Source organism: Lissotriton vulgaris, chromosome 7 (genome assembly GCF_964263255.1).
Source record: "Lissotriton vulgaris chromosome 7, aLisVul1.2, whole genome shotgun sequence".
Classification (NCBI taxonomy): Eukaryota; Metazoa; Chordata; class Amphibia; order Caudata; family Salamandridae; genus Lissotriton; species Lissotriton vulgaris.
Window position 1 is genome coordinate 192,172,272 of NC_141695.1, and position 24,833 is coordinate 192,197,104.

The 24,833-nt window shown below is 48.5% G+C and overlaps 1 protein-coding gene across 1 annotated transcript in view; it reads right to left on the reverse strand.

Annotated features, from left to right (window-relative positions):
- ETFB (electron transfer flavoprotein subunit beta) overlaps positions 1 to 24,833 on the reverse strand; it is a 510,595-nt gene that overhangs the window by 224,097 nt on the left and 261,665 nt on the right. The window contains exon 5 of the mRNA XM_086929920.1: positions 22,428 to 22,586. Within this exon, the coding sequence (XP_086786046.1) occupies positions 22,428 to 22,586 (159 nt within the window). The remainder of the gene's footprint in view (positions 1 to 22,427; positions 22,587 to 24,833) is intronic.

The following is a 24,833-nucleotide window of genomic DNA, read 5'->3' on the forward strand; positions in this document are numbered from 1 at the left end:
TTAGGTTAAAATGTTATGTTTGAACTGACATTTTCACCTAACTATAACAGCATTTAAATTTTTCTTTTCCGTGACATTATGAGGTTTTTTTTACATGTAAAATAAGATATTATTTTCAGACACCTATACTCTCACTTTAACCTTTGTTATTTAATGTGAATATGTATATATATATATATATATATATATATATATATATATATATATATACATACACACAATTAACAAAATTTAATCTGCTTTTGTAAGTATGTGTGTGTGTATGTATGTGTGTATGTATGTATGTATATATCTATGTTTAACAATGGCACTGTGCACTTTAAATTGATCAGTCCGCCTTCGTGACGTTGTCATGTGATCAAGGCCTCGCCAGACCGAAACGCGTCATGGCAGAGTGGTGTTGGGTTGAAAATAACTAACACGCACTAGATACTGGGTTTGCCTCGTCTTTCTACCGAATCATTGGCTGCTGAGACGACAACGTACCGAATATATATATATATACATACACGCACATATATATATGTATATGTGTGTATACAGACACAGACACACAAAGATGGAATTAAACATTTTAAGCAAACACTACTTTGCAGTGAAAGCTAACTGAATAAAATAATGTGTGTGGCAAGGTGCAGTGCCTGTTTTTCTGTGCCACCCATTGGCACATACAACATCCGTGGTGGTGGGACCCAAGGTTGAGGGGGGGGGGGGGGGGGGGGTAAGGACAACAGATTTAGGACAAGGGCCCTATTACTTTCTTCAATCGCAGATAACTGGAGGAGTCAGTTAGGACGGAGGAGACAAGAGTATGGAAATATTTCCCCACTCTAACCATCAAAAAAATTCGCAGATATTTCAAAAGACAAAGCACTGCATAGAACAGCAGGCAAAGCAACAAAGAAAAGAAAACATACAGATGGTGGACAAGGCACATGTGACTTGCTCATTTTCGTCCAGGATGCATGTATGCTTGAGGTGGGAATACACGCCCCAACTGCATTATAACGAGCACTTAACTCATGAGTACCAGCTTTTTTATGAAGCAGAGAAGGAGGGCACTGCTGCCCAAGTCACTGCGTAGAACTTAACTAGCTGAATGGGGAGGCGTGGCCACACGCTGAACATGGCAGATGCTTCACTTCAGAGCCATACATCCCAGGGGCAGTGTTTCCATTAGGACGTAAGGGAATTGCCCTGCCACCTGCTGTGAGCCACACATCAGATATTTGTAATATTAATAAACTTACAAGTATATTCTGTTCCCAATGCCCGGAGCCCTCCTCACTGCGTAGCTCTCATTTGAGATCTCAGATCCCTGGGGATGGCAAAGCCAAGGCACCTTTCTGTAATTCTGTCTGTCTGGTCCTTTGTGAGACCGGATGCTGCAACCTTGTAGCCACCTGACACCTCGCATATCCCCCGACGGGCCACATGAACAAGCCATTTCTCCACAGTACAATAGTGTGACTGACCGTTGCTGAAAACAGAGGTTTGGCCCGAGACTACTGCAAGCCCACCCCACCTTCGCCTTAACTGCTCCTTGGGTACTGGTACCCTGGAGGACCAAGCCAGGTCTTGACAGTTATGAAGCCTCGCATCCTCCTGAACACTCCGCTGAACTTTGGGCCAAATACTGCTGCTGGGTGACCCTTGAGATGGGCCAACTGGCAGCTGTGCTACCGACAACAGATAAGGCCAGTCGAGCTTACAATAACAAGTGGTGGCAGCAAATCCTGCACTTCTAAGACAGCCATGACACGCGGAAGGGCAAAGAAGGATGACTTGACTAAGAACATGCTGCAACAAACCATAACACATCAACATGTAGAGGATACACCACAGCAACCCGCGTCACCGGTGAGGGAAGAACACCGCAAACATGTCTACAGATTCCAGCTAGAGACTTCCTCCTTGTGAGAAGTTGGCCTGGCATATGCTGTCCACTATTATAGAGGGCACCTTGCACCAGTCCAAACGGCCCTTATTGATGGTTGGTTTAAAGGCAACCTATATAGAAACCACACCAGGTATATATATAAAATATATATATTTATTCTAAACACATCCCTCTAGTCTCTTTATGAGGCTACAGGCAAAAGTACATACAGTAAACTTATTTAGCACACAGTAAATTAGCACAGCATACGTTTAGCCCTAGGGGCGTCACAAACCATATACTAAAAAAAGTGGTATACGTACTACTACAGTCATAGAGACATGGCCTAGGGCCTGTAGAACTGCTGAGGCAACCAGGAACCACCCAAGGTAGGGACGCAGGAGACCCACGGGGGGCGCGTGCAGTGTCTAAACACAGCCGAAAATCACCATTGACTTCTATGGAGAAAGTTGCGATTAGAATTTTAAAGATTAGGGACACTTAGGAGTGGACAAGCAGAAAACCCCTTGAGAACTGGACAGTTAGAGAGTCAAGACCCACAGGAGCACCGAAGGACTCGTGTTACCTCACCAAGGAAAGCCGGGTGCATAGGTGTCTTTTCGTTCCGGGTTTCCTCGTCGTTTCCTATGGGCAGCTGCAAAGAAGTGCTGCAGGCGACCAGGTGAAACGTGTCCGGATGGATCCAAGGGTGGATCGAAGATCTGAAGAACCTGAAAGCAGAGGGGACAGAGTCTGGGTCACTTCCAGTGACCAGAGAGGCAACAAGAAGATGCCCAACGCTGTCGGGTGATTTCAGGTGCAGAAGGTGTAGCTTGACTCTTCAGCCACGAGGACCAGGACGCATCGACGACAACCAGGAACTGGATTCGAGATGTCCCACGTCACAAGTCGACTGCTGCGGTGTCGGTATCCGGATTGGACCCAACAAGTCTTTGCAACAGCAACCCACGCAGAATGCAAAGATTGGCTTCGGAGCAGACCAGCAAGGTGTGAGGGACTCACCCTTTGGAGGGGAGTCAGGGCACGTCTGGAGAAATAAGGGAAGCCCAAGAAAAAAAACCTTTGTGGGGACCCACCAGTCGATGGACCAGGGATCGCGAAGGGGCCTCGAGCAGAAATGCTAGAAGTGGGCCCAGGGAACACTCGTGGAGTGTAGGCCCACAATCTTGGGTGCAGATGGTGCTCAGGGTTTGGACTACGAGTAGCCCAATCCACAACTTCGTGAAAGCTCGGGAAGTAGATGCGCTTGCAAATGTCCAGGAGTTCTGGTCCCACGTCTCTCGTGATGGCTACAGGTCTCAGCTTTGCTGTGATCTCGTGTCGCCCTCGGAGATGTCTGGAAGTCTGTGTCCTGTGTCGCAAATCCTTCGGGAGCCTTGGAAAAGCAGACCGGCAAGATCCTTCTTTGGTGCCTATTTGAACAGGGGAGTCACTCCTTGACCCCAAGGGAGATCCTTCTGTCTTCTAGTCCAAAAAGAATGTCAAAGTTCCAGGCTATATGTTGCAGAGTTTGTCCAGAGTAATCTGAAGTCTTAAGGACTGAGTTCCTACACTTATACTAAGTTTAGGGGTTGGACTAACTCGAAGGTTCCACCCATGGGAGGACCTGGGGAGGGGGTGGTTACACCACTTCCCCTTTGTCCAGTTTCGCGCCAGAGCAGGGGCTGAGTGCCCCTGCAACCGGTTTGCACTGGGGTATGCACAGGGACACCAAATGTGCACCCAGCACTGTCTGAAAAGAATCCGCTGAATGCATCCGCCCAGCCCCAATACACTAAAGCCTGTCTGGGGAGGTAGTTACACCACCCTGTGACAGGAAACCTATCCAGGCCTCCCCTGCCGGAGTTTCGTCCAGCAGCAGGAGGTCAAACTCGTGTCTGTGGCAGCAGCATCCATTTTGTGATGCTGGGGCTTTTTTAAACTATTACCGGTCAGGTAAGTGTGTACATGTCTTCTCCTCTAGAAGGGAGGAATTCTACCCCCGCCGCCAGGACTGGACTTAAGAGTATATGGTATGGCTGTATCACAGAACAGCTACAGAGAAGCTGCAGAGGGGCTCGGCTCATGCTTGGGCACTCTCTCACACAAAACCAAGCACTCTGCCTTCAGGATTGTTAAGGCCTGCCCTCGGATTGACTTATAGGTTTATATGGGTCTGTATTTAAAGGTAGATATAAGTAGCCTATACCTTAGTAAGAGGTGCAAGCACCACCTTACCCAGGCTGCAGTAGCAGACATATGGTGCCATTTTGGAAGGCTTTCCAGGGGTGACATAATACATGCTTCAGCCCCTGGTAGGCCTTTGGGGTACCTATGCCCTTAATACCCAAGGTACCATATACTAGGGACTCACAAGGGTAACCCAGTAACCAATCTGGAGTGTACCTAACGTACATGCAATCAATTTAGAGAGAAAGCAGCTAAGGTGGGGTCCTGGTTAGCTGGGCCCCAGCCTGACTAAAGTCGATAAATCAGTGAAAAACCAGCAAAAAGTGGGGGTAACCATATTAAGGCGATCCTACACTCCTGGCAACGTTTCAGGACCTCAAACATGAGATCCTTACCCTCTAATCAGACCTATGAGGCAATCTGCAGGTAGTCCGTAGGGAGGTATCCGAGCTGGGCTTCAGACTGGAGGGAGTCGAGAAAGGCCTGCATGAGCAAGTAGATGGCTGCGATACGCTCCAACAACGGATGATCACAATCGAACAACATCTGCTGTTTAGAATATATGTGAAAGTCTTTAGAACAGGTTGAGCCAGAATAATATTTGCAATTGTGGTATACAGCTGGAAGGCAAGACAGAGGATCTCCCCAAGTACGTTCAAGACCTCTTCAAAGCAATTCCGGAAGACCCTGCATACCCGCGTATCTGACTGAACAAAACCAACAGGGTGGCACACAGACATTCAGCAAGGGTACATTTCTATGAGGACAAAGAGACTGTTACGTCCAGGACCTGGGAAGGGGGCCAGATTTCTTTGAACAGAACTTCATTAAAACTCTTCCAGGGGAGGAGGAGCTTAGCGCGCATCCAAGATGGTCGTGTGAGCTGTGAGCTCCCGAAACCCTTGCCGCCTCCACCGTCTATCCTGGCACTAATCCTGTTTCTGACGACGGGTTCTAGTTGCTGAGACTCTCCTGATCTGAAAGGCTTTTTTCAGATTTTAATCGGATGCCGGACGCCCGAATTACTCCTTCCTGAAGCCTGAAGGCCTACACTGTGGCTCATCCCGGGACTTGGGCATTCGGAGCACCCCGAAAGTAGTTGAACAACAACGGCATCTGGAAGGGGATGAACACCCAGGGTCTACTTTCGGTTTCGCTTTTCCTGGCTAAGAAGGTTGGGAGGCGACTGTCTGGTGAACAAGCTGGCCTGGGAGCGCACTTGCTTGACTGCTCATCGGCACCCTTCACTTCAGTCTCTCTTTGTTTTTCCTTGAGGGGAGCCATTTACACCAGGTCCCAAAAGCCCCTGAGGGGCGCGCAGCCCACCATGGCGGGCAAGCCTGATAGTGACAAGCGGTCCCTCAAGAATGCGACTCGCGGTGGCACAACTCAGACCACCATTATGGTCAGATTTGCGCGCAACAAGGGCTCACCTAGCGGGACGGGCAAAACCCAGGAGGACCTTGTTGGTGGCCCCTCGGAGTCGGAGGAACCATCTCTTCGGGACGTGATGGGCGCCATTGCGAGCATACAATCGTCGATGGGCCAACAATATGAGACCTTAGCGACAAGATCGACATGGTGGCGGTGGATGTAAGCTTGATTAGGGCGGACTTGGCCAAAACTAACGAGAGAGTCAAGTCGTTGGATCTCAAAACAGCCAGTCTCACCACGGATGTCTCCGACCTCCAGACTGAGATCCGGACTCTTCGGACCTCGAGTGACCAATTTGCCCGCCGGCTTGAGGATTTCGAAAGTCGCGCTAGGCGCAATAATGTTCGCATAATTGGAGTTCCGGAGTCCTCAGCCGATCAATCTACGGACTTACTCGTTGAAGATCTGATTCTCAACCTCCTTGCCCCTAAGGGACTGAGTAACCTTTTCGCGGTGGAGCGTGCCCATAGAATCCCGGGCGGCAGACGCAAGCAGGGGGCTACACCGCGACCCATCATTGCGCGGATCTTCAACTATAGGGACAGAGACGCCATTTTGCAGGCCTCGAGGACTAGCGGCCCCAACAAGTTCGAGAATGCGTCCATTAACTTCTACCTTGACTTTACCCCATCGGTGCAGAAGCAGAGACTGGGATTTTCTGGGGTGAAGCGGAGACTAAGAGACCTGGGCATGAAGTATGCTATGCTTTTCCCGCCCGACTACGCATTGAACATAATGAGCAGGTGCTTTTCTTTGATATGCCAGAGGTGGTCAGTGACTGGTTGGACACACTATCAATGCCACGGGACAATGCAGAACGATCCAGAGATGCTGAAGGTAGTGAACAGGACCAGGAGGAGTAGGGACACCGGCGTCTGCTACCATCGTACCGTGCTGCGATGGATTGTTATCCTTTTTTTGGGTCAATGACATTCTTAAAGACAAACCCTGGAACGGCGGGGAGTTCGGGACTTTTCCTCCTCCGGGGGGTGTTTCCTTTCTACTTATAGACTAGTTTTTTGGGGTAGGGAGACAGGCACACTGCAGAATGGGGTGGTTTTCTGGTTTTATCGCAGGGGTGCAGGGTGGGGGGTTGTTGTTCTGGGTCTTTTGGGGGAGGGGGGGTTCTTCTTTTTCTTGTTTGCATTGTTTTCGAGGCTACGTATTGCTGAATGACTTATTCTGTGTTTCCTTCATGGGGTTTGGGGGACCCTGCAATTTCTTTCGGGATGGGGGGTAGGTGGCTGAGAGTCTTGAGTTGGAATGTGAACGGCTTGGGGGACAAAATAAAACGGGGGATTGTACTCCAATATGTAAAGCGCCATTCCCCCGACATTGTACTACTGCAGGAAACGCACTTGGTGGGGAACACGTTCCATGCAATGAACCAGAGGGGCTACCGGTTGGTGGCACACTCGGGATTCACTTCGGGCTCTAGAGGGGCGGGGGTCATGATCCGTGGTTCCCTTCCCTTGGAGATTGATGAAACAATACTGGACGATAGGGGAAGATATGCAGCGATTGTTGGCAGGTGGGAGGGGAGAACGGTCGCCATTCTCTCAGCATATGTCCCCCCTGGTCTGCAGACAACCACATTTGTCGACCTGGGGAAACTGGTGTTGAGGCTTCCTGAGGGAATTCTAGTGGTTGAGGGGACTTCAACTCGGTGGTTGACGGCCTGGAGGATCGGCATCCCCCCCAGGGCTCTCACGCCATCGCAGTCCTGCCTGAGTGGTTTCTTGGAAACGTTTGGTATGGTGGATTGTTGGCGGATGCTTCACCCAGGGCAGGCTCAATACACTTTCCACTCCGGGGCCCATGGGAGCTTAGCTAGACTTGACTATATTCTTGTCCCCGCAGCCCAAGCCACAACGGTGCGAGAGGCCCGACATTTGCCTAGAGGCATCTTGGATCACTCCCCGCTATGGATTCATATGGATCTCCATTTAGACGCAGGGGGCCGAGTCGCCCCAATTAATCCCTGGCATCTCCGTGATCCGGAGACCAGGGCCGGGGTGATCAAAGCCATTGATCATTACTTCGTTGACAATGTGAGATCGGTGTCCTCGTCTGTATCCCTTTGGAAGCCCTTCAAAACTGTGATACGGGGTCAGACGCTGTCGCTAGTCACCAGCGCTAAGAAGCGCCACAATGGAGAGGTGGAGCAGCTGGAGTCTGATATAGTGGCTTTGGAGAGGGACTAGAGTGTGGGGTTACACGTGAGAAGGTGCATGTTTTGCAACTGAAGCAGTCTGACTATAAAGCCTTGGTTACGAATGCTACGAAAGCCATGAGTCGAGAGCAACAGGGCCGTTTGTATGATGTGGGCGACAAGGCGGGGAAGTTGATAGCTTGGCTGGACAGGAGGGAGAGACTGAATCGAGTGGTACCGGTGGTTGAACGACTGGATGGTGTACGTGTGACGGATCCGTTGGAGATCGTGGAGGAGTTCGCCTGTCACTTTCGAACGGTGTACGTGCCGGTCTCGGACCGGCCGGAGGAAGACTCCCATCTTTTGCTTAGGGATATTGCTTTGCCTTGCTTGTCCGAATCTGATAGTGAGCTAATGGAGGCAGACTTCTCCATCGATGAAGTAGTGCTCGCTATTCGCTCCATCCGCTCTGGAAAAGCCACGAGCCCGAACGGCATACCCATCGAGCTGTACAAGTTGTGTCCAAACAAAATGGTGTCGTATCTTCGCTCAATGTTTTTGGAATCTAGGGAGAGGGGTTTGCTTCCCTGTGATCAGCGTTTGGCGTCTATCATGGTGATCCCTAAAGAGGGTAAACCCCGTGAACTCTGTACATCCTATAGACCTATCTCACTTCTTATTGTGGAGCCTATAATGTTGGCAAAAATGTTAGCTAACTGTCTGATTAAAGTGATCGGTGATTTGGTGCACCCGGACCAGTCTGGTTTTATTCCGGCCCGCAATACCGCGATGAATTTACGCCGTCTTCATGGCGTGCTGGCGAGGGCGGACTCGCTGCGTGAGCCGGCCATTTTGGTTTCTTTGGATGTCACTATGGCATTTGACACTGTGGAATGGCCTTACCTATGGGCAGCGCTGGGGAAGTTCGGCTTTGGACCGGTGTTCATCGGCTGGGTCCGGTTACATTATGAGGAGCCCCTAGCTCAGGTAGTCGTTAACGGTCGAGTGTCAGCTCCCTTTGTTCTGAGGCGGGGTACGCGACAGGGGTGCCCTCTGTCTCCGCTGCTTTTTTCCCTGGCCCTGGAGCCCTTGGCCGCTTGGTTGCGATGGGAGCCGTCCCTCAGAGGTATTAGGTGGGCTCCCGGTTTTGAGGACCGCATCTCACTTTATGCGGACGACATTCTCCTTTACCTTACCTCCCCTCGGAAATCTCTGGGGGTATTGTTCGACGTCGTTAATTCCTTTGGGAGGAACTCTGGACTAGTCATCAATTGGGGGAAATCTTGCGTATACTCGCTCACAGACGATGCTCCACTCGTACAGCGCAATTGTCCGATACAAATTTCATCCACCGGGTTCAAGTATTTAGGTATCTATGTCTCGCGTGATTCGGCTGTCAGGTATCAGCGCAACTTACTCCCCCCGCTTATTCGCCTAAAAGCGGACGTGAAAGGTTGGAGCAGACTGCCGCTGTCCCTAGTGGGCAGAGCAGCCTTATTCAAAATGATGTCCCTCCCCAGATTTTTATATGCGCTCCAGAACACACTGGATCTAGTCCCTTCCGGCTACTTCCACGAGATTGAGTGCCTACAAAGGAAACTGCTGTGGGCCGGACGTCCCCGGATTGCCTTGGCCAAGCTTACGCTGCCTTGGTATGATGGCGGTATAGCGTTACTGGATATAAGACGATATTACTGGGCCTCACAACTGAGCTCAGTTAATCATGCGATGTATGGTCCGGCTTCCAACCCGGCTTTTGCTATGGACAAATGGTTGCTGCCGGGCGGAGACTATAACAGGGCGCTTTATTCCACACGGTCTGAAGTTGCGTTGACGGGGCCCACCAGGGTTGCGGTGCGGGTCTGGTATAACGCTACCGCTGCAACGGGCTGGTCGGACACTCTCAATCGAGCGACTCCGCTCTACGCAGCCGAGAGGTTAGGCAATTTGTGGTCCACCAAGGGATTCGAAAAATGGGACCTTATTGGGATTAGTAAGGTAGGGGACCTTTGGCGAAAAGACAAGATAAAGTATTTTGAAGAGCTGCAACTCTAATTCAAACTCAGCGATCGAGAATACTTTCGGTATCTACAGGTCCGACACGCCCTTTCCTCTGTTTTCCCGGCCGGCACGCTCATTCCAGAATTCTCACCCTTGGAGGATAGCGTACTCGACGGACATGTCCCGGACAGTACAATCTCACATATATAAAAAGTTGATAAATGACCGTGCGGACCTTCTTCTACAGCTCCGTACGGCCTGGACCAGTGATGGACTGGAATTTGATGATGAGGACTGGCAGGCGGCGATATCCTCCCCAAAGGAGGTAGCAATCTAGGCCCGTCTGAGATTGGTGCAGTTGAAGATCCTACACCGAGTGTACATGACGGGTCCTCGCTTGTTACGTATGGGGTATGTTTCGGATGATTTGTGCAAGCGCGGATGTGGAATGGTGGGTACATTCCTTCATATTCTGTGGGAGTGTCCGGCGATAATGTCTTTTTGGAATCGTGTGCATGGTGTTATGGCTGGGGTGACGGGTGTTTCGCTTTTGCCTGAGGCCCGAAGGTGTCTATTGAATGTGTGGGAGCCCAATGATTATAATGTGGCACAGACGCAGTGGGCCACCTTGGGTAATATGATCGCTAAGCGTGACATTGCGCAATTGTGGGGATCGGTGAGGGCACCCAGTCTGTCGGCCTGGTCTAGAAACATGGACTGGTACATGTTTCCTGAAAAAACGGTCTACATTGCTCGGGGCAGGCCCAAGAAGTGGGGGAGGGTGTGGAATCAGTGGAACCAGTATTGTGGTGAAATTTGTACTTCCCCTTTTGTGCCTCCACCGGAGGTGTTGCTCTCCCCTTAGTGTGATGTTCCTTCCAGTCTGGGTTTTCGGTTATGTATTGCTGGCTTGCTCTCTTTCCCCCTTTCCGCCTCCGGACTGCTCTACTTACAGCTTTTTCAATTTCGCCTGTTACTACGTAACAGTTGTAGATGTGGTACTCCCTCCCCTGAAGGATTGCTTATGTATCGGCCTTGCATTTAGCCTCCGCAGTTTTTTCTTTATTTTTGTGTGGTTGGTTTTCAAAAAACATAAAACAAAGACCTTATTCCTCCTGTGATTTAATGTATGACATGACATGCCTATTTAACTGCCGCCGGGCCCTAGGGTTGTCGGCTGAAGGGCTGTGTATTCATTCATCCTGTTATGATCATCGGAAATGTTGCCAGCAGACCCGCTGTGGCTGTGAGATTGCTAATGTATATCCATGTTTATCAATAAAGGTTTAAAAAAAAAAAAAACCTCATCTAGGGCCTGTTACTGATCACCCTCTCCAAACGCAGGTGCTTTAAACCCTTCACAGACTTCCTGATAACCGCTGTCTATACAGATAGGGGACACTTCCCAGCTACTCACTCAGTAGGAAGGCAAAACCCGGACCCTCGTTTCACTGGAAGCGGCTCGCGACTTGTAGGCCCTGGCTCCCACAGGGGAGCTGCCACCTTTTCTAAAGGCTTAACTGTGTAAGGAGAGAAATGTACGACTGTCCACTGCAACCACCGCTTCCAGAAGCTAAACAGCAGGGAAAGTGTGCTAGCATAGAGAAAATGATCTCGCCCATGCAACAGGTGACTGGGGAAAACCAGATGACCAGGGTGGATGCAGCCTCAGTGCAGCAAACCTCAGAATGACGGACTCTCTCTCTCCTGTGACAGTTCCGTCAAAGCAGTTCTCCATTTTCCTCTGCTACGGGAGGGGGTGGGGATAGGAGGGTCTAGAGGACGTCCACAAGTGCACACTTACATGGCTATTACACCCCTATGACACTGCTTGCAGCACTACCCTGAGGAGTCCTGGGGGTGAAGAACTACTGTGGCCTGAACTTTGAGGTCATGATTGTTTTATTCAGTTTCATAGCAACCAAAAGTTTGTGTTTGAATGTTGCTAGGGTTTACTGGGGAACGGCGGGACAGGACACTGCTTAGCATTGGTTTCATCAAGACGACGGTTTACTCAACACTACTACAGTCAAGCTCCCAGGTAAGCTGTATCCTACTGAACATGCATAATACAGACTCTAGCTACATTACAAATACTCACTTATAAAGTCCAGGGCCTTAATAACCAGACAAAGCGCCTTAGTATTGTTGGTATATTAATGAGATCGGGGGATTTATGCCTCCTGCAAGAGACAAACCTGCTCAAGTGGGACCAATTCCGTCCCCGCTCCCGGTACTTCCCCACAAATATCATACATCAGCCCCAACAAAGAGGCAGGGGTAGCAATTTTGATCAGGGATGCTACAAAATTCATGAAAGGGAAGTCCTGGCGAGAAACCAAGGCAGGGGGTCATGTTAGTAGGCAACAGGGAGGGCATTCCCTTAGCTATTGGTAACTTCTAATGCCGAATGTCACCCAAGAAACATTCCTAATCCCCATGATCGCAAAGTTCGCTAGCTCCAGTGGTCAATACTGGTCGGGGGAGATTTAAACACCGTCATGCATCCTACACAAGATAAGTCCAATAAAGGGTTGGGCCCACCCCCCAGCCATTTCCGCAGCGGGTAAAGCAGTCCTGGATGAGCTAGGACTAGTAGGAGCCAGTTGCCAGCACTAGGCCTCTACCAGTCTTCTGATAGGCTTTTACTTGACTACTACTGACCGATTATACTCATTTCTTGGCAGTCCACCCACACCATGATAGAATATCTTCTATAAGACAAAAGGCAGTTATGTTTGATAAACAATGTTATTCAGGGTCTCATGACTCTCTTAGCCCGATCTATATCATGCTCCAATGTTCTGATCCGGACTACGCTAGAAGGTGGTGCTCCGGAAAACTGAACGAGTCCCTCTTGAGAGACCCAGTGGTCAAACATGTGATGAAGACCGCCATACAAGAGTATCCCACATTCAACAACACAGGGGAGAGGAGCCTCAGTATAATCTGGAATTTGTTGTTGGCCGTCACATGAGGGGTATTTATCAAAAAGACCAGTAGCCATAAAAACGCATGAGGGAGATTGAATTGCTCAGACTTCAGGACGACTTTCTCCTGGCATAGCAATGCCATAAATCTAATCCCGCCAAGAAACTTCGATGGAAACTAATGGCACTTCTTGGCCAAATCCGTTCCCTAGATTATGACAGAGCTAACAGTATTCTGGCCAGATCAAGCGCTCGTTTCTATAAGGGAGGTAACAAAGCAGGCTCTCTACTTGCTAATTAATAAGCTGCGGGCCCAGTGTACTAGGGGTTTCATTCAAGAGGTCCTCTGAGGAGGAGAAAGCACAAGACTTCCATGAGTATTACAGCAAACTTTATAAAGCTGAAAACTCATGCATGGAGCCTCTTGCTACAGTCTCTTCCCCTGCCTAATCTCTCCTGAACTGATAGGTAGCAACTAGATGAGCCTATCTCAGTGGCAGAAGTACTCGCGGCTATAAAACATTTGAAACCAGGTGCGGCCTTAAGACCCAGTGACTTCACAGGTGCTTTCTAACCACCTGTTAGCCCCCCTGTTGGCGGAGGTATATAACAGCATGACAGTTATGTGGGCTGACTGCGATGATGGCGGAAGCCATGCTCTCTCTGATAGCTAAGCCTGACAAGGACCCTACCCACTGTGAATTAATACTTTCACATCCTCCTCTTGAATATCAGCACTAAATTAAAGGCCAAAATCATTGCGACTAGGCTAGATTCTTATCTCTCACGTCTAATACCTGTCAATCAAACAGGCTTTCTCCCGTCCAGGTCCACCAGTGACTGCACTAAAAGAGTCTGCCATGTCATTGACCTAGTGCGTACAAAGAAGCTACTAAGCTTTCCCTAGACATGAAGAAAGCTTTTTACCAGGTTGACTGAGTCATGCTGAGGACAAAATTTGTCAGGGCTGGCTTTAGAATTCCCTTTTTGGGATGGATCCACACATACTACGCCTCATCCTGGGCAATAATTATTGTGAACGAGCTCAAGTTATAGAAGATACAATGAGCATGCAGAAGGCAACCCTCTCTCTCCAATGCTTTTTGCGCTTTATCTAGAGCCCCTATTTCAGAGGGTTCGTGACCATACAGGGGTTTGAGGCATGCCTTTTTATCAGGACACCTTCAAAGTGTCGGGCCTTCGCTGACAACATCCTCCTCTCCCTGACTGACCCAGTTAATTCCCTGCAAAACATCCTCTCTTGTAGAAATATAGGTTATCAGGCCTTTAAATGGGCTTCATACTGTGCAAGAAGCAACTTTAAACAATTGCTACGATTCTTCACTGGCGCTTACATGTGCGCTAATGGATAGGGAGAATTGCATCTTTGAAAATGTTAGTACTCGCTAAGGTTTTTTACACGTTCCAGCCCACCCCCCTCCAGAAGCCCGAACTCGCAGATATTTGGAAGTCCTTCATTGGGGCAGGTAAAAGACTCTGACTTCTAGGTCAGTACTCTACACCCGAAACAAGGCGGTTTAGAGATGCACAGCATTCACTATTATTACCTCATGTCACAGGTGTGTTACATGGCGGAGCGGCTTCAAAGGGGAACTGACAAACTATGGCAACAATATAGGACTGCCAGGCCGCTGGCAGAAGTCCTGTGGCTCCCCAAAAAACAGAGGTGTTTCAGCCTCTACATATCGCCTGTCAGAAGAGTCATTCTCAAAGCACTAGACTACCTTTCACATTATAAGGAGATAACCACTTATATTTCATACACAGTAACAGAGACGTCACCACAGGCCTGGAGAGATCACATTTCAGATGTTGATTGTGAATTATTGTTACCGTCTTAGAGCTCTTTTCCACAAGGGGTTAATCTGCTCCTTTGAGGACACTCACTGCACGTACATCATCACAGAGAGGAAGAGGTTTCAATACCTACAGACCACGCACTGGGTCCTCAACTCACCCATAAAGGGTGGCATTCACAAGATATTACTCATTTCGAGAATGTAATAAAAGGCCTCACAATCCTGCGCCATTTAATCTTGCACATATACTCTACCCTTATTCTCAATATACAAAAGCACACAGGAGGACTTGGGGGTTTCATTAGACAATAAACAATGGGACACAATTCATACCCAGACAACCAATTTCACCAAACGCGACAACCAATTTCACCAAACGCGGACATGGTACAGACATTTCATAATATACAATACAGATGGCATTGTACGCCAGCGCAATAGCCACTCCAAAGACTGTTCAAGGGTCTTTGGATAGTGTGGTCTTGCCTCTGATAGAGTCCGTTTTGGAAGGAAGTTTTCCCTACCACAGCTGCCATTGAGGCCAATCCAATGTCGATCCGTCTGGGGAACCCCTACCCCACTCTGCCCCCCCCCTCTGAAAATATGTATCCCCTCTAGTCCCCCACCCAAGTGTAAGGGTATCTCTCACATTCTACTAGCAGCAAAAGAGACTATATTGGGCCTTTAAGGTAAGGAGCTTGTTCCTAGCACTACAATGTGACTGCAAAGGCCTGGTGGCTCCTAGCATATGAGAAGATTGCATTTGACCTCCAGAATGAATTGTACAAGTTCACCACAATGTGGGATTCTATCCTGACGTACCTCAAACGAGACATTAGCGACCTAATGTAACCTAATTGATTGCAAGCCCTGGGTTTGTTGTACCAGGGTAGGGCACAGTCTGGCGACAGTCCCTGAGTGACCTCTAGGTGGCCATTCCGATGTTTTCTGATTTTATGAAACACAATCTGGTGTCATGTGAAGACTGGGACAGGATTGTATTCCAATTATCCATTTGAGATTCTCAATTAGTTACATAGGAGGGTGTGCCTGCCTTTGTTGTATATGAAAATGTAACAAAAAGCGATTGAAACTAAACTAGCTAGACCTCAGAGGTGTCAGAGGAGAGGTCTGGGGCAATAGGTCCAACCAAAGGTACAAGGAGAGATAAGGAGCAGTTTCTTACCTGTAACTCCAGTTCTGTAGTAGGGGTATTTCTGTGATAGTCATAAACATGTGAATAGTCCCGCCCATGTGCCTGGACCCCAGAGCACTTCATTAGATCTAGTCTCTTAAGTTGTCCTCTTCTGCAGTCCTGCATAGACACTTAAGAGATAATAAAGGACAATAATGCAGCCTAAAAACACGCTGGCCATTACTTCATCCTGAAAAAGATGACATTATCTGTCTGTAAATTGATACCGTGACTTTAAGAATCCTTCCAGAGATCCTTGATATCGCATGATGCACAGCCAAAGGCCAGTTACTTTCAGTTCTTTTTGAAGGTATATAAAGCAGGGCCTGATATATTCAGGATATCACCGTTTCATCCACCAAGGAGGAGGGTTGGTTGCTTATGACTATCACAGAGATACCCCTACTACAGAACTGGAGTTACAGGTAAGGAACTACTCGTTCTGTAGTAGGGGATCTCTGTGTATAGTCATACTCATGTGAATAGAATAGCAAGCCCATCCCCAAACAACAACCCCAGCAATGGAAGAAACAAACAGATCCGCTATTGAGCAAATAGATTCCTCAGGGAAGCCTGCCCAACCTGAGGAGCCCTGACATCAGAGACCTGGCAGTAGTGTTTAGCAAAGGTATGGACTGACTTCCAAGTGGGAGCCTTACAGATTTCTGCAATAGGGACTTTACGGAGTAAAGCCGCTGTAGCATCTTCACACTGGTAGAGTGAGCCTTAGGCTTACTAACTAGATTCTTGTTGGCTTTCTGATAACACAATTGAATACAGGACACGATCCACCTAGAGATGGATTGCTTGGAGGTAACAAGACCAGCTGACCCAGTCTACGAATCTCCTTAGTCTTATCTAAGTAGATTTTCAATACCCTTCGAACATCGAGAGAATGAAGGGATCTCTCAGCAGGAGAGGAAGGATGCTGGAAAAACATGGGTAGAGAAATAATTTGATTCACATAAAACTCTGACAACACTTTCGGAAGGAATTTAGGGTGAGTTCTCATGACTACCTTAGAGGATTGAAACACAGTGTAAGGCTCTTGACATCAGAGAGCCTGGATTTCACTCACCCTGCCAGCCGATGTTATGGCTACCAGGAAAGCTGCCTTCCAGGACAGATGCTGGAGAGAAGCCTTATGAATGGGCTTAAAGGGCTCCGTAATTAGTCTGGAAAGCACCACATTAAGCTCCTACGGAAGCGAAGGACGCCTAATAGGAGACAACACCTTCTTCAAACCTTCCAGAAAATCTTTGATGGCTGGGATTTGGAAAAAGGAAGTTTGTGAAGGGCATTTCCTATATGCAGTTAAAGCTGCTAGGTGAACTTTAATGGAATGAAAATTAAGGCCATATTGAGCCAAAAGTAGCAAGTAAGCAAGAATGACATCCTTCTTGCAGGAGGTAGGATCTGCATTCTTAGAGGTGCACCAAATGCTAAATCTCTTCCATTTATATGCATAGGAAGTCGGTCTGGATGGTCTTTTTGCTTCCCTTAATATCTCCATACAGTTCTGCTGGAGATTAAGATGCACATACTGCACTAGATCAGTAGCCATGCTGCCAAATTCAGTGACGAGAGGTTGGGGTGCACCATCTGCCCTCCGAACTTCGTGAGAAGGTCCGGCCGACACGGAAGTAGAAGGTGCCGCAGGAGAGATTAGTGTAGGAGATCGGTGAACCACCACTGCTGAGGCCACTCCGGAGCAATGAGGATCATTCTGGCCCATGATTAGGAAAGTTTGATCAACACTGTCGGGATCAAGTTTGATCAACACTGTTGGGATCAAGGGAATGGGTGGAAAAGCGTAGAGAAAGCTGTACGACCAGTTGATCCACAGTTCATTCCCCAGCGTCCCTGGTTGGTCAAACCTGGAGGCAAAGTGTCGGCATCTGCTGTTTTCTGAGGTGGCAAACAGATCGATCTCTGGGGTGCCCAATCTACCGAAGATTTCTCATACCACTTTGCCGTTTAAGACCCATTCGTGATTTTCCTGAACGAGTCTGCTGAGAGGGTCTGTCTGAGCATTCTACAAACCTGGCAGGCGAGGTGCTGTTATGGTCAGGTCCCTGGCCAGCAGCAAATTCCAGATTGTCTGTGCTTCCCAAGACAATGTGCGAGATCTTGAACGCCCCTGCTTGTTGAGATAGTACCATCGTCGTTGTGTTGTCCGTCTGGACAAGCAGGGAACTGGTACAGATGGAAGGTTGAAAGGCTTTCAGCGCCAAATGAACCGCTCGGAGTTGCAGGACGTTGATGTGATACGTGGCCTCCTTCTGGGACAACGTGCCCTGTATCTGAAGGTGGCCTGAATGCGCTCCCCAGCCGTGGAGAGATGCATCTGTCACAATGGTCTGATGGTATCTCCTTGGAACGGAATTCCCCGGAGGAGATTGTGAGGCGAGCACCACAACTTGATGGACTGGAGGGCTTTCTGCAATAGTTGAATCCTGTTCTCCCAATTCCCTTGTCTCTAGTCCCACTGATGCTCCAGATATTCCTGCAGAGGCCGCATGTGGAGGCGTGCATGTAGAGTGAGGAAGATACATGATGCATGGAACCCAGGAGAGAAGACACCGTCCTAAATGCCGGTGTGGGAATGGTCATGAGAATCTGAGCCTTCCGAAGGATTGATAAGCGTCTCTCCTCCGAAGGACACACGCTTGCCTTGCGAATATCGATGGAGGCTCCCAGATACTGCAGACACTGGACAGGTGTCAGGACAGACTTTGAAAGATTGATACGTAGACCCAAGCGATTCAGCAGAGTGGGCGTCTGGTTCAAATGCAGTTGTGCTTCCTGAAACATGGCTGCCTTGATCAGCCAATCATCCAGGTATGGATAGACACACACATTGTTCTTTCGGAGGTGTGCTGCGACTACCGCCATGCATTTTCGAAAAAGTCCTGGACGCTGACTTCAGGCCGAAGAAAAGCACTGCATATTGCTAGTGATTGGTGCTGACCAGGAGCCGTAGGAACTTGCGATGTTTCCTTGCTATGAGCACATGAAAATATGCGTCTTGTAGATCCATGGCGCACAGCCAGTCTCCCTGATGTAGCGGAGGGTAGATCTGGTGCAGGAATAGCATGCAGAGCTTCTCTATGAATCCATTTGTTTGCTTGCCGCACATCGAGAATAGGTCTGAATTTGAAAGAATCTGGAATATAGACCTTGTCCCCTCTGGGTAGGAGGAACCAGTTCTATTGCCCTCTTTCTTAACAGGGTATCAGCCTCCACCTGAAGTTTGCGCAGCAGGTGTTGTGAGCGAACTGGTGGTATCGACGGAGGAGGGCTGGTGAAACGTAGACCGTATCCATTGCTAACAATATTCAGCACCCAACTGTCCTGAGTAATCTCTTTCCACCAGAGTGGGCAATAGAAAAGGGGGAAGTAACCTTTCAGGGCTTGGACCCGCTGGGGACTTGTTCCCTGGTGTCGACTGCTGGTTATTCCTTCCTCTCGACTGGCGTCTCTGAAACGGCTGAAATGACGGTTGAAACTGTTGCTGTCCAGACTGACACCCCTGCCTGTGCTGGAATCGGAGGAATAACACCGTTGGAAAGGGCGGAAATTCCTATGCTGCTCCTTAGGCTTTTCTAAGCAAACGGGTTTGAGGGTCTTCATCTCTACCTTCATGCGGGCCCTCTCCTCCTCCACATGGAAACCAAAGAGCGTGGAACCCGAGAAAGGAAGGTTAGCGATGTGCTGCTGAGACTCCGGTTTTAAAAAGGTGAGACGCAACCAGGAATGCCGCCGGAGAGTAACACCATGGCAATATAAATTGGCTGCAAGAAGAGAGGTGTCCGCTGCTGCACTGATAATCTGATTAGAGACCATCAGCCCCTCATTGGAAACCTCCTGGATATCCTCCCGCTTGTCCCTAGGGAGGAGGCCCATGAACTGGTTAAGAGACTCTCACAAAGAACGGCCCTAACGGCCTAGGAGGGCAGTGGAACCAGACGCCTTCATCGATGTTGCTGCAGTGTTGCAGACTTTCCTCCCAGCAAAGTCCAGCTTACGGCTTTCCGTGTCCGGAGGGACTGTTGACGAGGGAGCTGTAGAATCCAGCTTCTTTGCCGCCACCACGATGACTGAATCCGGTGGAGGCTCCGCCCGAAGGAATGCAAGGTCAGAGTCCGGGGGACGGTATTTCTTCAAGAGCCTCGAAAGGTCAGATTTTACCGAGGCAGGCGTAAGGAACAATTCCATCCGGTTCCTCCGATCCAGGCACCAAAGGAAGCAGAGGACGAGAGGTTTGCCTCTGCTGGAGAGTCTCAAAAATCACCGACGTGGTGGGAGTAGGCACAAATAACGCAATGCCTAGTTTTGCCACTCCCCTTACAAGAACCTCCTGAAATGTGGCAATGTCATCGACAGGTGACACACTCAGAGGTGGAGAGTCCGATAATGTGGGGGAGTATCTCCCCCCACTAGAGGACGCTGTGTCCCTAGTGTATCGAGAACGTGATCTCTCGTGACGACGGCACCAGTGAGACCTTGTAGAAGAACAGCGCCGGATGCGAGAACGATGTCTTGGCCGGGACCGTGATCTTGGCCTTCTAGGTTCTGCAGGGATCACAGGCACAGGTGGAGCTGCTGGAGGCTGAGGAGGTGGAGGAGGAGGTGGAAGAGGCGGAGGAGGAGGTGGCGGCGGAGTTTTAGGAGGAGTAGGAGTCCTGGGCCGCAGAGGCGACTGACGAGGGAGCCACAGGCTGAGCAGGTTCCAGTGTCCTAGTTGAAAAAAAAAAGGTCCTGGAATATTCCGAGTCCGAGTCTGACGCTTGCGGGCTGGCCTTGAAGAGGAAGCCCTGGATGTAGTGCCCATGGACAGCGAGCACCGACGTCGCCGCGATCTAGAACTTGCAGGCGAAGAGAAGCTGACTACAGAGGGGGACTGGTCTCTTGACGTCGATCTACAATGGTACCTTCTATACGTCGACCGTCTACTTCTCGACGTCGATCTTCTTCGCGACGTCAAAGTTCTCCTCAAAGTCCTTCTTCTCCGTGACTCTGATGTTCTTCGTGACGTTGATCTTCTTCGTGACATTGATCTTCTTCGTGACATTGATCTTCTTCGTGACGTCGATCTTCGTGTCGACTGTGAGCGCCAGTGTCGCCTCGACGGCGAGCGCCGAAGTCTCCTAGACCGAGATCGACGGCGATGATATGTCGACGTTGACTGGGATGTCCTCGATGTCGACCTCAGCCGAGGCCTCGATGTCTGTCCCCTCGACGTTGATCTTTGACGTCGGTTAGACCCAGAGCCCTGAGTCAGCGGGGAGCATAGTGTCGTCATACCTGGTTTCGACATAGACATTGTCGCCTTCGACGCCGAACAGGACCGGCGTAGTTTTTGAGCCTTTTGTCGACTGGGGAGCCCCCAGAGGCCAATGCATAGGTTGTGGAGGAGGAAAGGCTCTCTCTGTGCCCAAATGTCCCACCTGCAGCCTGTTGTCTTCTCGGCTCCAGGCCTTGAAGCCTAATCTTCTCCCTGTCACGCAGGGTCCTCCTGGAGAAGGATTTACAGATGGCACAGGATTCAGGGACATGTGAAGCAGGTAGACAGAGAAGACAAACTCTGTGGGAGTCCGACTTTGCCTTCTTCCTGCCACATTCAGGGCAATTGGCAAACAAAGATGGCATTTTGACAAGAAACAATTTGTGGGTTATCTGCCCAAAAAAGACAGCAAAAGAAAGACAAAGGCCAAATACGTCAAGTGAAACACTCAAACTATCTTAAAAGCTTAATACTTGAAAAATATACCACTAAAGGTAGACCTCAATGCTCTAGGGTCCTGCTAGCAGGAGCCGGAAAAAAGAACTGAAAGTAACTGGCCTTTGGCTGTGCATCATGGGACACTGAGGGTCTCTGGAAGGATTCTTAAAGGCACGGTATCCATTTACAGACAGATAATGAGAGCCTATGGAACTTGTCTGTCCAACCCTTCATCTCTATCATGAAAAAGGGATCTTTGTGAAGGGAAACCTCTTTATGTGTGAAACTTAGTTAAATAGTTAAATTTAACGGCTACCTGGCTATCTTTTTCACTTCAGGATGAAGCAATGGCCAGCGTGGACTAGTGTTTTTAGGCTGCATTATTGTCTTTTATTATCTCTTAAGTGTCTAAGCAGGACTGCAGAAGAGGACAACTTAAGAGACTAGATCTAATGAAGTGCTTCGGGGTCCACGCACATGGGCGGGACTATTCACATGATTGTGACTATACACAGAGACCCCCTACTACAGAAAAATGGAGGACATCAGTCAGCTTGAGGAATAGCTTCCTATGGCCAGCTGTCCTGGATGTAACTTCACAATTGTACATGGTCAGTCAAAACAGGTCTCGCTTAAAAGGATTTCAAAATCTACCGTTGTAGCATCTATCCCCATGGATATTCTGCAGGAACAAAACTGCATGGATCTGAAGACAGAGATCTCCATAAAGTTATGCATGGTCCATTTAGAGGCTTGGAACCAAAGGACACCATTTTATAATGAATACTTAAAGTTACTTCTAGAAAAGTGTACAATGGTTTTACGGTCTCAGAAAAGGTCAAGAAAACAGAAGTGTTCTATATTGACTGTTCAAGCCAAATGGATCTCTGCCAGCTACAGATGCCTAACGTTGCTGTAGTCCTTTGCTTAAGAACACAGACCATAGTAAGCCTTCAAGTGTACCACCTTAAAAAACACAAAACCACCTGGTGTGTTGATTTGCCAAAAACAATTTACATAATAGTGACAGAATACAAAGTAGTGTTTTCATCTTGTTTGAAAAATACAATTTATCGACAGACCAGTAAATTCACCACTCACCATAATGTTCGGTAATGTGGCATAGCGCGGCTCGTTCAGCCGCAGGTCTGCTGTCACCACCGCTGGCAACTGGATGCTAATAGTCTCAAGTCCGCCATCAATCTCACGGGTCACCTTCAGCTTGTCATTTTCTGCGATCACCTCAGAGGCAAAGGTTCCCTGAAATGGAAAATAAACTTGGAGGTTATACATAGAAACACACATCAATGGTATGTTCAAATCCAGATAGCAACTACAGACCTCAATCAATTAACTGTAGGGAACCCTTCCCTCATGGCGAAAGTGAATGTGCGAGTAAAGGTATGAACTCAAGCCTGTGAATGTGATGTTTATGCAAGCCCTGTAGGGGGTGTCAAAGGCAGCATGCATGTAGAAGAGAAGACAGCAACAAGGCACGGACCGAGTTGCCTTCCGTGTAGATAGACTGGATCTTATGTGAGTGGCAGGTCCTACAGGAATCTAACTAAATGCCCCTAGGAATACTCTAGGTGTGCAGTAGTTATTAGAGCGGGAGCTGTCAAACAGGGAACACATGTTGTGAGTACCTCTCACAAGAATAATGGAGAGGGCTCCAGCCTGCAACTGGCTTCTCCTTGAGCTCACCGGTTAGGCGGGTTACACCTAGGCCGTTTCATGTCAATGGTAGGCAGTTTTCCAAAGGCCATTTTGGTCACTAACCACCTCTGAAGCAGAGGCTTGGGGAGAGGGTTGGTTAAAAGTGAACAGGAAGTATTGTGTAGCAGATCAACCCTATATGGTTAAAAAACCAGTGGGTAAAATGGGGCACGTGTTACCTTTCACTTCAAGGTCATGGGGAGGTACACACTGCAAGAGGAGATAGCAAGTCACAGTTTTAGTCAGGGAATCAAGGCATGTTTATTTATTCGGTGCACCCATAAAGAACAAATCCTCACACAATCATGACATCTCTGCCTCACCACCTCGAAGTCTGTGACTCAGGGTAGGTATGAAAGCCCCTTAGGATCTGTATGAGAAAGCAATAATGTATTGGATCTAAATAGGAAGATACGATTATCATGGGCATTTCAGAGAGATGAAGAGAGAATCAGGCCAGATGTGATGCATTAAGTAGGTTTATATTTTCTCTTCGTGATTGCTCCGAGACCCAACTATCTTCTTGACCATGGATCAACTATCCCCATTCCCTTTACTTATTTGAATGCCAATACCAATAGATTTTAAAAGGCCCAGTGTTTGGCAGAGATCTAGGTAGCTTAGTGATAGTATTATGAGGTGTCAGTGTGCCTGAGGAGGTTGCACTAAGTTCTTGTAGCACAGTTCTAGACATTGTCAAATAGGGCAATTTAATATTGGGGAAGGTCCACTTATAATAATAATCCAGTTTGAAAAATACTAGTGAGTTAATGAATGTTGTAGAAAAATTGAATGGGATGTGATCACTCGTATGTTAACTCGCCAATTTTGTGTGTGCTGGCTGTATTGGCAATGAAATACAGCATTTTCGTAAATTAACTGGCCTCAAGGTTTATCAACGAGAAGATGAACTTCAGGGAGTCAGAGGTAAAGTGAATTGGGTCAGTGAGAGACATAGGTGCTGCCGAAGAGAGGCAATAAATACAAGGCCTCAGATTTACAGGGGTTTAACATCAGTGACAGTAAAGATATTGGCTGCCCAAGAGCAGAGGGCATTGTGAATGAAGTTTGTGATTGAAGGCGGGGTGAAAAGGAAGAAAAAGAACATAGGATTTGGGTATCAGCAGCAGTAGGTAGTATTTATGTAAGAGCAGAGAGGCGCACACAGTGAAGTCAATAGTGTAAGAAAGTCCAAAAAGAATTGTAGATCTTCGGTTCTTATTTATAAAAGTATTCTTTATTTTCACGTACAGCGGCACAGCCAACGCGTTTCATTCCCATTCGTGCCTTGGGAATTTCATCAGGGCATGTACTAGACAATCTAGTCCGTGCGGTGTCTCTCGAGGTCGTACTTCTTCGAGAACAGTTTAAAGGACAGTCACGGTAGGTCACAGTGTGTACCTGCAAAATACTTTGTGTTTGGTTCCAAGTGGAATGATGATCCAAGTCCCCCCGGAATGTCTGGTCACTGTCACTATGGCAAGTCAATAGAGGTAGGAATTCCGGACCCCTCGGGGGAACTCCGGAGGGGAAGGGGAGTCTGAGCGCTCGGGAAAGTGTCCGGCTTCAGTGGGGTTTTCAAAAGCGTAGTGACGCAACGGTGCCTTAGGTATGGCCCCCGTTCTCCGCTGCTCCTCCTCCTGGAATACTGGCACTTAACTTAAGATTGTCTAGTACATGCCCTGATGAAATTCCCAAGGCACGAATGGGAATGAAACGCGTTGGCTGTGCCGCTGTACGTGAAAATAAAGAATACTTTTATAAATAAGAACCGAAGATCTACAATTCTTT